This window comes from Caretta caretta, chromosome 3 (assembly GCF_965140235.1).
Source record: "Caretta caretta isolate rCarCar2 chromosome 3, rCarCar1.hap1, whole genome shotgun sequence".
NCBI lineage: Eukaryota > Metazoa > Chordata > Testudines > Cheloniidae > Caretta > Caretta caretta.
This window is the reverse complement of record NC_134208.1, coordinates 176,439,422-176,453,979: the sequence shown is the minus strand read 5'-3', so window position 1 is coordinate 176,453,979 and position 14,558 is coordinate 176,439,422. Positions and strand designations below refer to the sequence as shown.

At 41.0% G+C, this 14,558-nt stretch overlaps 1 protein-coding gene across 6 annotated transcripts in view; it reads right to left on the bottom strand.

The window, feature by feature from the left end:
• PRKCE (protein kinase C epsilon) overlaps positions 1-14,558 on the bottom strand; it is a 524,967-nt gene that overhangs the window by 48,512 nt on the left and 461,897 nt on the right. For all 6 annotated transcript variants that reach the window (XM_048842980.2, XM_048842979.2, XM_048842982.2 and 3 more), the window contains one exon: positions 7,513-7,651. In XM_048842980.2, coding sequence (XP_048698937.1) covers positions 7,513-7,651 — 139 coding nt within the window. The remainder of the gene's footprint in view (positions 1-7,512; positions 7,652-14,558) is intronic.

Sequence of the window (14,558 nt, the reverse complement as noted above, 5' to 3'; positions counted from 1 at the left end):
GCCCTAATCTTTTCAGTCTCTCCTTGTGTGGAAGCCATTTCAGACCACTGATCATCTTTGTTGCTCTTCTCTGAACTTTTACCAGTTCCACAATATCCTTTTTGAGATCAGGTGACCAGAACTGGACACAATATTCAAGTGTGGGTGTACCATGGATTTATATAGTGCCATTATGACATTTTCTAGCTTAATGTCTCTCTCTTTCCTAATAGTTCTTAACATTGTTAGCCTTTTTGACCACTGCTGTGCAGTGAGCTGAACTTTTCAGAGAGCTATCCACTAAGACTTCAAGATCTCTTTCTAGAGTGGTAACTAATTTAGAACCCATCCTTTCATTGTCCCCTCTTGAACTCTATAAATTGATTTAGATGGTACTGTTGCACAGAGATCTGCTAAGATTTATAATGGTCCTTTTAGTATGAATACTAGAAGCCAAAAGCATCCTCCTTTGAGAATTTTGTTTACAGCAGGAAAACGTGACACCCTTTCATGCAGCATCAACCCCACTGTACTATACTAAAGATTGTAGACTTTGCTTTAATTATCTTTGCTTCTTGGAAAAATTGGCAGGTTTTCTACTTATAGTGGCAGCAAGTTCCAATGTGTGACACAAGCAAGTCCATCTTTGTAGCAGACACCTTGGGTGGGTTAGAGTGATTGATTATTACTATATTACTCCAGGGCTACTGTTATTCAAAGAACAAGTTTAATTGTTGACTTTAGTCTGTTGGAAAGGAGTCTGCAGTTTGGCTGCAAAATATCAATACAAGAAGGTGACAGTTTAAAAAAAAAAGGTATCGTGACCCCGGGCTGATAGCTGGAATGGCAACCACCATACACACACTCAAAGGTTATTAGCATTGTAGCTGGAATCCTCTGGGTAGGGATTATTGTACTCAGCTCTAGTGAATGGTGATTGTACTGCATATATAAAACCCATCCAATATTAATATAAGCACAGGTATCGGTCGAAGATTTGAGTCATAGTGCTTGGATCCAGATCTGAATGTCCCCAAAATCTGTAGGTGGTTGGACCCTGTGTTTTGGTTTGTGATATTATAGAAATACATTATAGAAATGTCAGCTGCAAAGTTGTCCTAAGAATTGAACTTCTCCATGGTCTGGTGTGGGAATGATCTTTGGATTTCACATTTTTGCTTTGGCATCCTGCCGATCAAAAGTAACATGAAAGATACAATGGTGACTCAAGAGGACAAAAGCAGTAGGAAGGCTTGAGGAAAAGGAATGGTGAGAAGCAAACACACAGGGAAAATGGGAGTTTTGCCACCTTCAATGGGCCCAAATTTTCATCTGAAAATGTCTAGGAGTTTAGTACTGCCTTTTTATTTAGTAAAAATTTATAAACGAATTCACAAAGTACACAAAGTACAAAATCCAGAAAAGAAATAATGTTCACAAAGCCAGAACCTTACACAAACTCATTTTGCTCTCCTTTTCTTACTGGAGTGCTCTCTCAAACTGCATAAACTACCCTAGGCATAAATTGTGGTACCTTTAAAATGAGTTACCTTGCCTTTGCACTTACCAATACTTGATATCATCTAGTGCTAAAACTACAGATTTCCACTTTATCTTTACTTAGCAAACAACATTTTCCCCCTGCAAAATAATGTTTGATTAAAAAAATGCTGATATAACTTTTTGCCCCAGCATCCTTAGCACAAATGCAATATGTGTGAGATACATGTAGGCCGCCTTCACTAGAGAGGACTCTGAACTTTATTGGGAGTGTTCCAGTTGGGAAGATCCTGTGTGCTGCAATCCAGCCTCAGAGACCACAATTCCCATGATGCCTTGGGGGGGGGAGAGAGAGAGAGAGAGAGAGAGAGAGAGAGACTTGCTCTTCCAGGAGTGCAGGGAGAGCAGGCGGTGGACTCCATTTTTGGGGAGAGGAGCCAGATTACTGGTGTGGAGCTCTGTCCATACCCGGAACTGCTGCTAGGAAGTTAGAAGCTGCTGCTGAGAACCTGCTGGGGCTTTGATTGAGCAGGGAGCCTCAGAGGCTGTTAGTGACTTTACTGAAGCCAGGGCAGAGACTGTTGCTGTGCCTGGAGCTGACTGAGGTGGGCCTGCAGTAAAGGCAGCGTGAGTAACCCTCACTCTTGTTTGGGAAGGTACTTGCATGGGAAGGGGCACAGTAGAGAGTCTGAGTCTGGGGAGAGGCAGAATGATCATCCCATTGAACCAGGACCCAGAGCTGCTGACATTTGGTGGAGCCAATTCCAGTCTTCAGAGGGGTTGTGCAGCTTGTTGCCTTGGCTGGACGGATACACAGAACCAACAGCGTGCTGTCTCCAAGCGCTCCCATGCAAGCAAGTGTCTAGGACTCTGAAATCCAGAGGAGTGTACACTGCAAGGTGGGGTAAATGGTGGCAGTGTAAATGCCAGTTACATAAGCTTAATTTATTACTGTATACTATATTTGTTAATTTATTTTATTCAACTGACCCTCTGGATTTAAATTAGTAGTGACATTTAATCTTAGTCAGTTATACCATGTTTCTTTAAGTTGTTAAGTAAAGGTGTGTTAACTCTAATTTAAGTATATTGGATGTATGCTATTATTAATTGGTATTTCTGAGTTAGACCCATGCCACAGATTTATTTATTATTATTATTATTTCTATTTGAAGGGGTTTATTCTGGAGGTTCCCAAGGCACGCCATTGAGTGTGTACAGAGGCCAGCCAGGTGGAGGCACCACCAATTTAAAATTCCTTTAGGAGTAAAGGGACTGCAGCAGAGGGATGAATAGAGGATTCCCACCTATCCTACCACTGGGATACTCAGAATCTCTTTTAATGTCAACATCGGGTGCCCAGACACACAGGAAAGTCTATTGATAGAGATTCTCTAGGTTTTAGTCAGGCAGAAAGGATGGAAGAGGATAAAGTATGGGCCACATCAGACGAAAAACATTCACATAAAGAATCTGACAGCAGAAAAGGGCAGACAAATAAACAGTGACAAGTTTTTCAAGTGCCTGTACACAAATGTTAGAAGTCTAAATAATAAGATGGATGAACGAGAGTGCCTCATGTTAAAGGAGGATATTGATATAATAGGCATCACAGAAACCTGGTAGAGTGAGGACAATCAATGGGACACAATCATTCTGGAGTACAAAATATACCGGAAGGACAGAATAGGTCGTGTGGGGAGGAGGGAAGGGGAGGGGAGTGGCACTATATGTGAAAGAAAATGTAAAATCAAATGAAATAAAAATCTTAAATGAATCCACATGTTCCACAGAATGGATAGTAATTCCATGCTCTAATAAGAATATAACAGTAGGGATCTATTATCGATTACCTGACCAGGACAGTGATAGTGATGATGAAATGCTAAGGGAGAATAGAGAGGCTATCAAAATAAAGAACTCAATGACAGTTGGGGATTTCAATTATCCCCACATTGACTGGGTACATGTCACCTCAGGATGAAATGCAGAGACAAAATTTCTCGATACTTTAAATGAGTGCTTCTTGGAGCAGCTGGTACAGGAACCCACAAGGGGAGAGGCAACTCTCGATCTAGTCCTGAGTGGAGCGCAGGATCTGGTCCAAGAGGTAACTATAACAGGACCGCTTGGAAATAGTGACCATAATGTAATAACATTTAACATTCCTGTGGTGGGAAGAACACCTCAACAGCCCAACACTGTGGCATTTAATTTCAGAAAGGGGAACTATGCAAAAATGAGGTGGTTAGTTAAACAGAAATTAAAAGGTACAGTGACTAGAGTGAAATCCCCACAAGCTGTATGGACACTTCAAAGATACCATAATAGAGGCTCAACTTAAATGTATACCCCAAATTAAAGAACACAGTAAACGAACTAAATGCCCCTCTGCCATGTACATTGGTCAAACTGGACAGTCTCTACGTAAAAGAGTAAATGGACACAAATCAGATGTCAAGAATTATAACATTCATAAACCAGTCGGAGAACACTTCAATCTCTCTGGTCACGCGATTACAGACATGAAAGTCGCTATTTTACAACAAAAAAACTTCAAATCCAGACTCCAGCGAGAAACTACTGAATTGGAATTCATTTGCAAATTGGATACAATTAACTTAGGCTTGAATAGAGACTGGGAGTGGCTTAGTCATTATGCAAGGTAGCCTATTTCCCCTTGTTTTTTCCTACACAACCCCCCCCCCCCCCCAACGTTCTTGTTAAACCCTGGATTTGTGCTGGAAATGGCCCACCTTGATTATCATACACATTGTAAGGAGAGTGGTCACTTTGGATAAGCTATTACCAGCAGAAGAGTGAGTTTGTGTGTGTGTGTGTGGGGTGGGGGTGAGAAAACCTGTATTTGTGTTGGAAATGGCCCACCTTGATTATCATATACATTGTAAGGAGAGTGATCACTTTAGATAAGCTATTACCAGCTGGAGAATGGGGTGGGAGGAGGTATTTTTTCATGCTTTGTGTGTATATAATAAGATCTTCTACACTTTCCACAGTATGCATCCGATGAAGTGAGCTGTAGCTCATGAAAGCTTATGCTCAAATAAATTGGTTAGTCTCTTAGGTGCCACAAGTACTCCTTTTTTTTTTGCGAACTAAAAAAGAGCCACTATGGCTTAAAAACCATGTAAAAGAAGCAGTGAGAGATAAAAAGGCATCTTTTAAAAAGTGGAAGTCAGATCCTAGTGAGGTAAATAGAAAGGAGCACAAACACTGCCAAATTAAATGTAAAAATGTAATAAGAAAAGCCAAAAAGGAATTTGAAGAACAGCTAGCCAAAAACTCAAAAGGTAATAACAAAATGTTTTTTAAGTACATCAGAAGCAGGAACCCTGCTAAACAACCAGTGGGGCCCCTGGATGATCGAGATACAAAAGGAGCACTTAAAGACGATAAAGTCATTGCAGAGAAATTAAATTAATTCTTTGCTTCAGTCTTCACGGCTGAGGATGTTAGGGAGATTCCCAAACCTGAGCCATCTCTTGTAGGTGACAAATCTGAGGAATTGTCACAGATTGAAGTGTCACTGGAGGATGTTTTGGAATTAATTGAGAAACTTAACAGTGACAAGTCATTGGGACCAGATGGCATTCACCCAAGAGTTCTGAAAGAACTCAAATGTGAAATTGCAGAACTATTAACTATGGTTTGTAACCTGTCCTTTAAATCAGCTACTGTACCCAGTGACTGGAAGATAGCTAAAGTAATGTCAATATTTAAGAAGAGCTCTAGAGGTGATCCTGGCAATTACAGACCAGTAAGTCTAACGTCAGTACTGGGAACATTAGTTGAAAGAATAGTAAAGAATAAAATTGTCAGACACATAGACGAACATAAATTGTTGCGCAAAAGTCAACATGGTTTTTGTAAAGGGAGATCGTGTCTTACTAATTTATTAGAGTTCTTTGAGGGGATCAACAAACATTCGGACAAGGGGGATCCAGTGGACATAGTGTACTTAGATTTCCAGAAAGTCTTCGACAAGTTTCCTCACCAAAGGCTCTTATGTAAATTAAGTTGTCATGGGATAAGAGGGAAGATCCTTTCATGGATTGAGAATTGGTTAAAAGACAGGGAACAAAGGGTAGGAATAAATGGTAAATTTTCAGAATGGAGAGGGGTAATTAGTGGTGTTCCCCAAGGGTCATTCCTAGGACCAATCCTATTCAACTTATTCTTAAATGATCTGGAGAAAGGGGTAAACAGTGAGGTGGCAAAGTTTGCAGATGATACTAAACTGCTCAAGATAGTTAAGATGAAAGCAGACTGTGAAGAACTTCAAAAAGATCTCACAAAACTAAGTGATTGAGCAACAAAATGACAAATAAAACTCAATGTGGATACATGTAAAGTAATGCACATTGGAAAAAATAACGCCAACTATACATACAATATGATGGGGGCTAATTTAGCTACAACTAATCAGGAGAAAGATCTTGGAGTCATCATGGATAGTTCTCTGAAGATGTCCACGCAGTGTGCAGCGGCAGTCAAAAAAGCAAACAGGATGTTAGAAATCATTAAAAAAGAGATAGAGAATAAGACGGAGAATATCTTATTGCCCTTATATAAATCCATGGTAGCCCACATCTTGAATACTGCATACAGATGAGGTCCCCTCATCTCAAAAAAGATATACTGGCATTAGAAAAGGTTCAGAAAAGGGCAACTAAAATGATTAGGGGTTTGGAACGGGTCCCATATGAGGAGAGATTAAAGAGGCTAGGACTTTTCAACTTGGAAAAGAGGAGACTAAGAAGTATATATAGAATCATGAGTGGTGTGGAGAAAGTGAATAAGGAAAAGTTATTTACTTGTTCCCATAATATAAGAACTAGGGGCCACCAAATGAAATTAATGGACAGCAGGCTTAAAACAAATAAAAAGAAGTTCTTCTTCACTCTGCGCATAGCAAACCTGTGGAACTCCTTGCCTGAGGAGGATTTTTATCCTCCAAGAGGATTTTTATCCAAATATCACCTATTATGTGAATGTAAGTTATGTCCCCTGATATCCATCAGAAATCCATCCACGCATAATTTTGCATATTTCCCATTCCATTTGGACGAACAGGGGAGTTTATTATATGTCACTTATCAGTACTTCAGAGAAGAGAAACAATGATACTCCCATACAGGTCTAACACAATATAATACCTTCAGTATGTTACACTGTGTTAGGTCTTATCTATATAAGTCTTATTACACAGGTGAACACATCCCTGTTTTTAGGCCTGGGTATAGGTCATTGCTGGGAGGGAGCATCCGATTACATGTAGCGTCTGAAAGATTTAGAAGCACCTTCAAAGCGGCAATAGGGTTGTCAATGTGGACAAGGAGAAGAATAATGCAATGTGCAAGGAATGTGTTAGGGGAAAATGTTAAATGATAACATCATGCAATAACAAATCAGTCACTTTAGCTTCAATTTGACATTTTTGTTCTTCACCTTCTAGTACAGAACAAGACAAAAGAGTAGATAATAAAAGAGCAAAAGTTAAGTGTGTTTAACTGCTCCGGTCTTTTGGCAGTTGCAGCAAGGAGTGTATGACATGGGTATTTTGACATATGGAGTGACTACTCAATTTAAAGGAAAGGTAACATGAATAGGCAAATATCCAGTGGGAAAACATAATACACTATTACCCACTAACGAAAGAATGACAGACAACTGGCTACCAGCAAAGCTAAATAATTTACTAGAGAATACCGTCAAATACAGTACAGGAAACTTTTAAAAGCAAGGTTGCAACAGCTGTCAAGAACAGAATCACAGACATTGCCCCTGCCTTATGCTCAAAGGTCCAGATTTTGCGAACTACTGGTGCTGAGTAGGTTATTCCTTGTAGAGATCCACAGATTTCAACAGGATTATTCATCCAGTAGTGCAGATGAGAGAATCTGGCCCACATTTTTCACCTTGCACATACAACAGATACAGTTATCCATGAATACCACAAGCTAGTTATGATTACTGGTAATATTTGTATGTGAAGTCTGGTATAAAAAATACCTCTGGAGCTATGTAGTCTGGTGTTCCGCAAAATGTAGTGGTTGTTACTCCGTTCAGAATCCCTTCTTTACACATTCCGAAATCCGCTAGCTTGCAATGACCCTCTGCATCCAGAAGAATATTGTCCAATTTCAGGTCTCTGGGATAATAAAAAGGTATAAGATTCAGTATTTAACCCTTTCTCTCAAACAGGCCACATACTGCAAAATTTTTGAGTACATGGCCCCTGTTTGACCTACAAACTGTAGGAAAGCACAAACAGGTAAGTGCACAGCAAAAACAAACAGAATCAGCTGTTCACTATGTGCATGTAGAGTTTGCAGGAGTCATTTTGGTGTAACAAGAAAATTGAGGGAACCAAGCACTTTGTAGGATTAGGCCCTTAAACTTTCATCAGCTGCATAAAAGTACAAGCCTCAAGGCCAACCCAACCGCACTCAGCACAGTATCAAGGATGAGTGTGAGAAGACTTGCTCCTGTATAATTCTCAAACCTAGGCCTGGCCAGGGGCCACTTTAGATTCCATTATACCTGAGGCCCTGTCTGCACCAAAGAGATTCACAGTGGACAAAGTCTAACAATGAAGTTATACGGGAGTCAAACTCTAATGTAGATCTGCTGTATCAGTGCAAAACGAGGCTTACCCCAGTGATGCTTACCTGGGCATGTTACTGAGTTACAATATCTGCAGAGTTGCACCACTGCAGCCTGTCTATATTAGGAGTCTGCACTGGTGTGTAATCAAACTGAAGTAATTGCATCAGCACAAATTCCTTAATGTAAACAGAGGCTAAGAAAAGTAGAAGTAGCCGTTCTAGCAATCAGGGATCATCGTCTTGCTCCAGACATGGCCCTTTGCCATGAGAGAAGAAAGACACCAAACTATTACTCCAGCTTGACTGTACTCAGAGGTTCTGTCTACGCTGGAGGATTCCTCCAGAGGCAGGCTACACAGGCTTTCCTTTTCCTTTGTGCTGCTGGAGTGGTGCAAAGAGCCAGAGCACGTTGGGGATCTGGCCTCAAAAACTGGTAGGAAGTTACCATTGGCAAAGGCTAGCAATGTTCTGAGATCTGAGATTGGCGGTGCCTCCACCTGGCTGGCCCCTGTACACACACACGCCAGGGCAGGGGTCGGCAAACTATGGCCCAGGGGCCGCAACTGACCCTCCAGAAGTTTTAATCGGCCCATGAGCTCCCGTCGGGGAGCAGGGTCCAGGGCTTGTCCTGCTCCGGCACTCCAGCCAAGGAGCAGGGTCAGGAGCTTGCCCCTCTCCGCGCGGCTCCTGGAGGCAGTGGCCTGTCCCCCCTCTGGCTCCTATGCGTAGTGCAGCCAGGAGGCTCTGCAGGCTGTACCCGCCCCAAGCGCCACCCCCGCAGCTCCCATTGGCCAGGAATCACGGCCAATGGGAGCTGCAGGGGTAGCACCTGCGGATGGGGCAGCGTGCAGAGCTGCCTGGTCATACCTCCACATAGGAGCTGGAGGGGGGACACACTGCTGCATCTGGGAGCTGCTTGAAGTAAGCGCTGCCCAGAGCCTGCACCCCTGACCCCCACCCGCGTCCCAACCCCCTGCCCCAGCCCTGATCCCCCTCCCACTCTCGAATCCCTCAATCCCAGCCCAGGGCACCCTCCTGCACCCCCAACCCCTCATTCCCAGCCCCACCCCACAGCCTGCACCCTGAGCCGGAGCCCTCACCCCCACCTGTACCCCAGCCCCAGTTTCATGAGCATTCATGGCCCACCAAACAATTTCCATACCCAGATGTGGCCCTCAGGCCAAAAAGTTTGCCCACTCCTGCTCCAGGGCATGCCTTGGGAACCTCCAGGAATAAATCTATTCTAATAAATAATAATAATAATAAATAATAATCTGTGGCATAGCTCTAACTCAAAATACCAATTATAAATAATACATATCCAATATACTTAAATTAGAGAGCAATGTTCAATAATCCATCTCCTAAACATTAAGGCAATATTTATAAAACCTTTTAGGCTGAACGTGCACACAGAACACACTGCAATTTGAAGCACTTTTGAGTCAAATAAGGACAGTTTTATTGTTCCACCACTCAAATAGCATCTCTTAAAGCCACTCTGTTCATTGTGCTAAATGTAACACTTAGCAGTTTCTAAAATTGGCATATTTTTCAGTCCTGCAATCTGTGATTTTAAGAGGGGCACAGTACTGCCAACAACAGAATCCTCAATGCTGGAGTTAAAAGCAAGAGCTGTCAAATACACCCAGGAAAGAAGACATCCTATCATAATTTGCATGAAGTCACTTAAAAATATTGGATTGGGTTCCTCTACTAGAATTTTAGTTCAAAGTTCTGATTCCAATGAGCGTGAAGACTCAGGAGGGTAAGCTCCCAGCCTTGCAATACTTCATTATTTTCTTTGCATAAAAAACTGTTCAGAAATAACCTCACAGGAATATAACACATTCATTGTTAAAGAGCAGCACAGCACATCCTAGCAGCTGGTTTCTAATCATTCTTAGCATGAATGTGTTTATGTCAAAAATACCCAATGCTCAGTTACTAGATTGGGAGGGGTCGAAAACATGTTGAAAAAGGGATATCCACCTTTCCTGTCTTGCACAGTATTTATACATTTTCTAAAAATACTGAATGAAAAAGCAAACAAGTAAAGAAACAAATCGATAAAAACAACAAAAAGATAAGTAGAAAGTGTTTCTGCTTAGAGGAGCATTATGCAATCCTTTTGATTGTTATTTATTAATTTAAATGTATACAAAACTTAAAGAAGTGTCTGTCTGGGCTCTGAACACCTCTGCCATACGTTAAAAATACAAGCCAATAAATACAGACCAAAAAAAAGAAAGAAAAAACCCAAAAAAATAGCTTTTCCTAAGGCAAGGAAGGGAACAAAATCCCACTCTATGTTCACACTATACCAAATACTCAGCTGGAGCCAACTATGCTAAAACAGACTTAGTAGTATCATTCAGCCATATTTCAGCAATACTTGTGTAACATATATGCCTAATAGGGAGGTATCTCTTTAAGAAACCTATGCGAGGTAGGGGTAGGAGTGAGTTGTGCTGGGTCATTGTTGCTAGACAGATTTACCATTCCCCATCCAGAAGTTTCTAGAATTGGGTTTAGTAGTTTTGGATGCTCCAATAGGTTCCCTGTTGCTGGAGTCAGACTCCGTGAGGGCAAGTGGTCAGGGTAACTGCTTTACAAAAGGCCATGTGCCCTGCGAGAGTTGGGAGAAAGGAGCAGAAAGGAGGCTGTTTTCCCTAACTCTGAAGCATCTTGCAGCAGGTTAATGGCATTGTTAACTCTCCAGCTGGGAAGCATGGCCAATGTCAATTATAGAACGGGGAAATTGGGAGGGAAAAATAATTTCTTCTATTTTAATTGTATACTTTGAATGTTATTTGATTTTAGCCAAATTGTTTTTGTTAAATTGTCTCAACGAGTTTGATTCACCAACTTCTCTTTAAATGTGATAATGAGGAAAGAGTTATTTATATTTTGCTATTCTCAGTTTTGTATTTTCTCATAACGGTTTTTAAATCTATATATTTAACTGAGTAGTAAAGTAAAGTTAAGAGTCTGCATGGATTCCAACTCAAGATTCCCACAAGCAAATGGAGGGAAGATGGTGCTTTTGACTGACCTGTTTAGATTTAATTAGTTTTCTTCATTTATGTTTATGTATAACTGTGAAGATAATATATAAGGATCATAAAATAGCCATGTTATGTTCTAAAATTAAATTATTACAGTAGAACCTCAGAGTTACGAACTGACCAGTCAACCACACACTCATTTGAAAGCGGAAGTATACAATCAGGCAAGAGCAGAGACCCCTCGCTGCCAAAAAAGCAAACACAGTACTGTGTTAAACATAAACTACAAAAAAAAAAAAGGGAAAGCAGCATTTTTCTTCTGTACAGTAAAGTTTCAAAGCTGTATTAAGTTAATATTCAGTTGTAAACTTTTGAAAGAACAACCATAAAGTTGTGTTCAGAGTTACGAACATTTCAGAGTTACAAAAACCCTCCATTGCTGAGGTGTTTGTAACTCTGAAGTTCTAGTGTATTATTTATTGTATCTTTATCATAAGATTTTATAAAGTTATAAATTAACTTCATTCATTTTGTTCTTGTTGGGACTTGAATGTGGGGAAGTTGACCCTGTGCAATCCTTGCTGAAAATCCTTAGAGACTGAATTCTGGGTCTCCAGCTACTTTTCTATGGGAGTTGGGAGTTTTTTAGTTACTGGAGAAGGGCAATGAAGTGAACTGTAGCCCATCCAAAGGTTACATTTGCAGAACTGAAGACCTCATTCCTAGTCAAATCACTCCAACCTTCCTTCAGCATGAATCAAGCATCCTCATCCACTGACAACCCAGCCATCCAAGAAATAATTAAAGGCAAAGTCACAAGAATCAAGATTTTTAACTTCATGAATCTGGTCTACACTTTATGAAACAGTCTGCCTCACCTTGTGTCCCTCCACCCACAACCACAGGGATCACGGGAGCTAATCCCTTGGTACCAACTCTTCTCAGTTCAGGCAGCATTGCTCCACTCTGTTGGCAACTGTAAAGAGCTCCAGCTGACTACCCACATAAGGTCCACCAGGGCAGGCCACAAAGTCTACTGTCCCAATACCAATGTAAGCACCCTCCTGAGTGCATTCCAGTACCACACTGGAAAAAAAGCCCCACCTCTAGGAACAAACAACAACAAAACAAAAAATCCCCCCACATCAACCCTTTCAACCTAGTGGGTCAACCATTTCCGCTCACCATCCTGGGCAAGCCCCAATTATAGAATCTGTCATTGTCATAGATAGGAGACAGATACTAACCAGCTCAAGCCTACCCCCTGCCAATGGGTTGGGATAAATAAAACAAAAGAGTTAACTCCAAAAACCACACAAGCCCTCCATGAGACACTGCTTCCATCGGAGTCACGAGTGCTACACACACAAGGGTATGTGTTCAGACAACACTGTGACATCATTTAGTAGATCTAACAAAGAGAAGACTGGACTCTTGAAGACTGGGAAATTTCTACTGTGTGCAAACACTCTGATGAGAGTTGCGAAACCATTTACAATCCAGGCTGAGCTAGCTGAGCTAATAAAGGGATCAACTACAGCACCAAAGCAGTGCTGCCAGGAAATTAAATCTTCTAGGTGGAGGTTCAGAAACAAGCTTGTATTTGTAGGGGTTTTTTAACTTTCCAAATTTGGAAATCCCCACGACCTATGGAGTAATAAAAGCTGCATTAGAAAGTTGACATGTTAGGGTCAAACCATCATAGCATGATTACATTTGACACAATCTGGAAACCAATTCCAGCTAGTATCAAAACAGAAGTTAAGAACAGAAAAAAGGTCAAAATGTGGCTAATTATGACAGAGGATTGATTAAATTCAAGGGACAGCTCAGAAGACTGGAAACTCTGGAATTTGTAGTGATAAGACTGAGCCTGGAAGCTAACTATTCTTCCTAACTTTTAGCTTAACTCACTGATCTTGGAATTGGGGATTTCCCAGTGCTGGCAGAGGACACACTGGCAGCTGCTAGTATCTATTGTTTAACATTTAGTGAAGGCCAGCAGCATGCTTGACAATGAATAGAAAATAGATGAAGACATAGCCACCACCCCAAGGATCTTCTAACCTAAAACAATCCTAGAGAGCAATAAAACACAGACCGCCATGTGGTAGAGAGGCATAGTGGTGCAGTTATTGGTTTTACTTGCTTAAGGGTAGATAGACATTTGTAACGGGAAAGTTGGACAGTGACTCTAAGATAATTAATAGACAGGAAGAGTCTGAATACATCAAAAGTGGATGATGCCATTTACATCACACAAGTTTAAACCTACCTGCAAATGATCATCACATATTAGTGCAGTGATTCTTGTAGCCTTCTTTATTTAAACAGTTAATATTTACTTGATTAGGGTTCACCTCTAGAAAAGCTAGAGTATGTGAGTTATCATTAAATGGAGGATCCCTGAGACGCACATGAGGCATAAAAAAATCTTTAGTTAGCCAAGAATTCAACACCTATTATAATCATATAAAGGACAGTAAAAAAAAAAAAAAGAACTTGTATACTCATGGCCCCTTGTGGGGAAATCCATAGACAGGAGAGTGTGTGACATGCTAGTTTCCACTATCCTGATCTTCCCAATAATGTTCTAGGTGCCACCCTCTTTTACGCTAGTGCCCATTTTAGCCTATGCATATTCATAATGCATATATACCCCTTTTCTTCTTATCTTAACTTCCGCAACCCACTTATGTTGGGGGCCCCAATTCCTATAGGCTAATCAATCACTTACTTCATACTCATTATCATTTACAATAATAGTCGTTATGGCATCACTGCAGTTAATGCTTGTGACTTGTGACATATATTCATTAAAAATACCTAAAATATCAGTAATTCATATTTGTTGTTTCTTACTTCATCTTACTGCACTTATTTATACTTCACACTTGTGACTTGAGGTCTGTTATCTGTCATTTACTTATGTCAAGCTATACTTAGGCCTTTCCACTCATGTTTACTATCAGTACAGGTCCTTAGGCTTCCAGGTTCACTACTTGCATGGCAGCAGAAGCCACACCTTTAGGCATCATCTGAAATCCTACACATGCTACATTCTGAACCTTTTCCAAACTGTGACTCTCATCGACTATAAGGCCAGATGATGATCATCTAGTCTAATCTCCTGCACATTGCAGGCCACAGAACTTTACCCACCCCCTCCTGTAATAGACCCATAACCTCTGGCTGAGTCACTGAAGTCCTTAAATCATGATTTAAAAACTTCAAGTTACAGAGAATCCACCATTTGCATTATGCAAGTGATGCGTGCCCTGTGTTACAGAGGAATGTGAAAAACCCACAGGATTTCTGCCAATCTGAGCCAGGGGAAAATTCCTTCCCGACCCCAAATATGTCCATCAGTTAGACTCTGAGCATGTGGGGAAGAGCCAGCAGCCAGACACCTAGGAAAGAATTCTCTGTGATAACTCAGAGC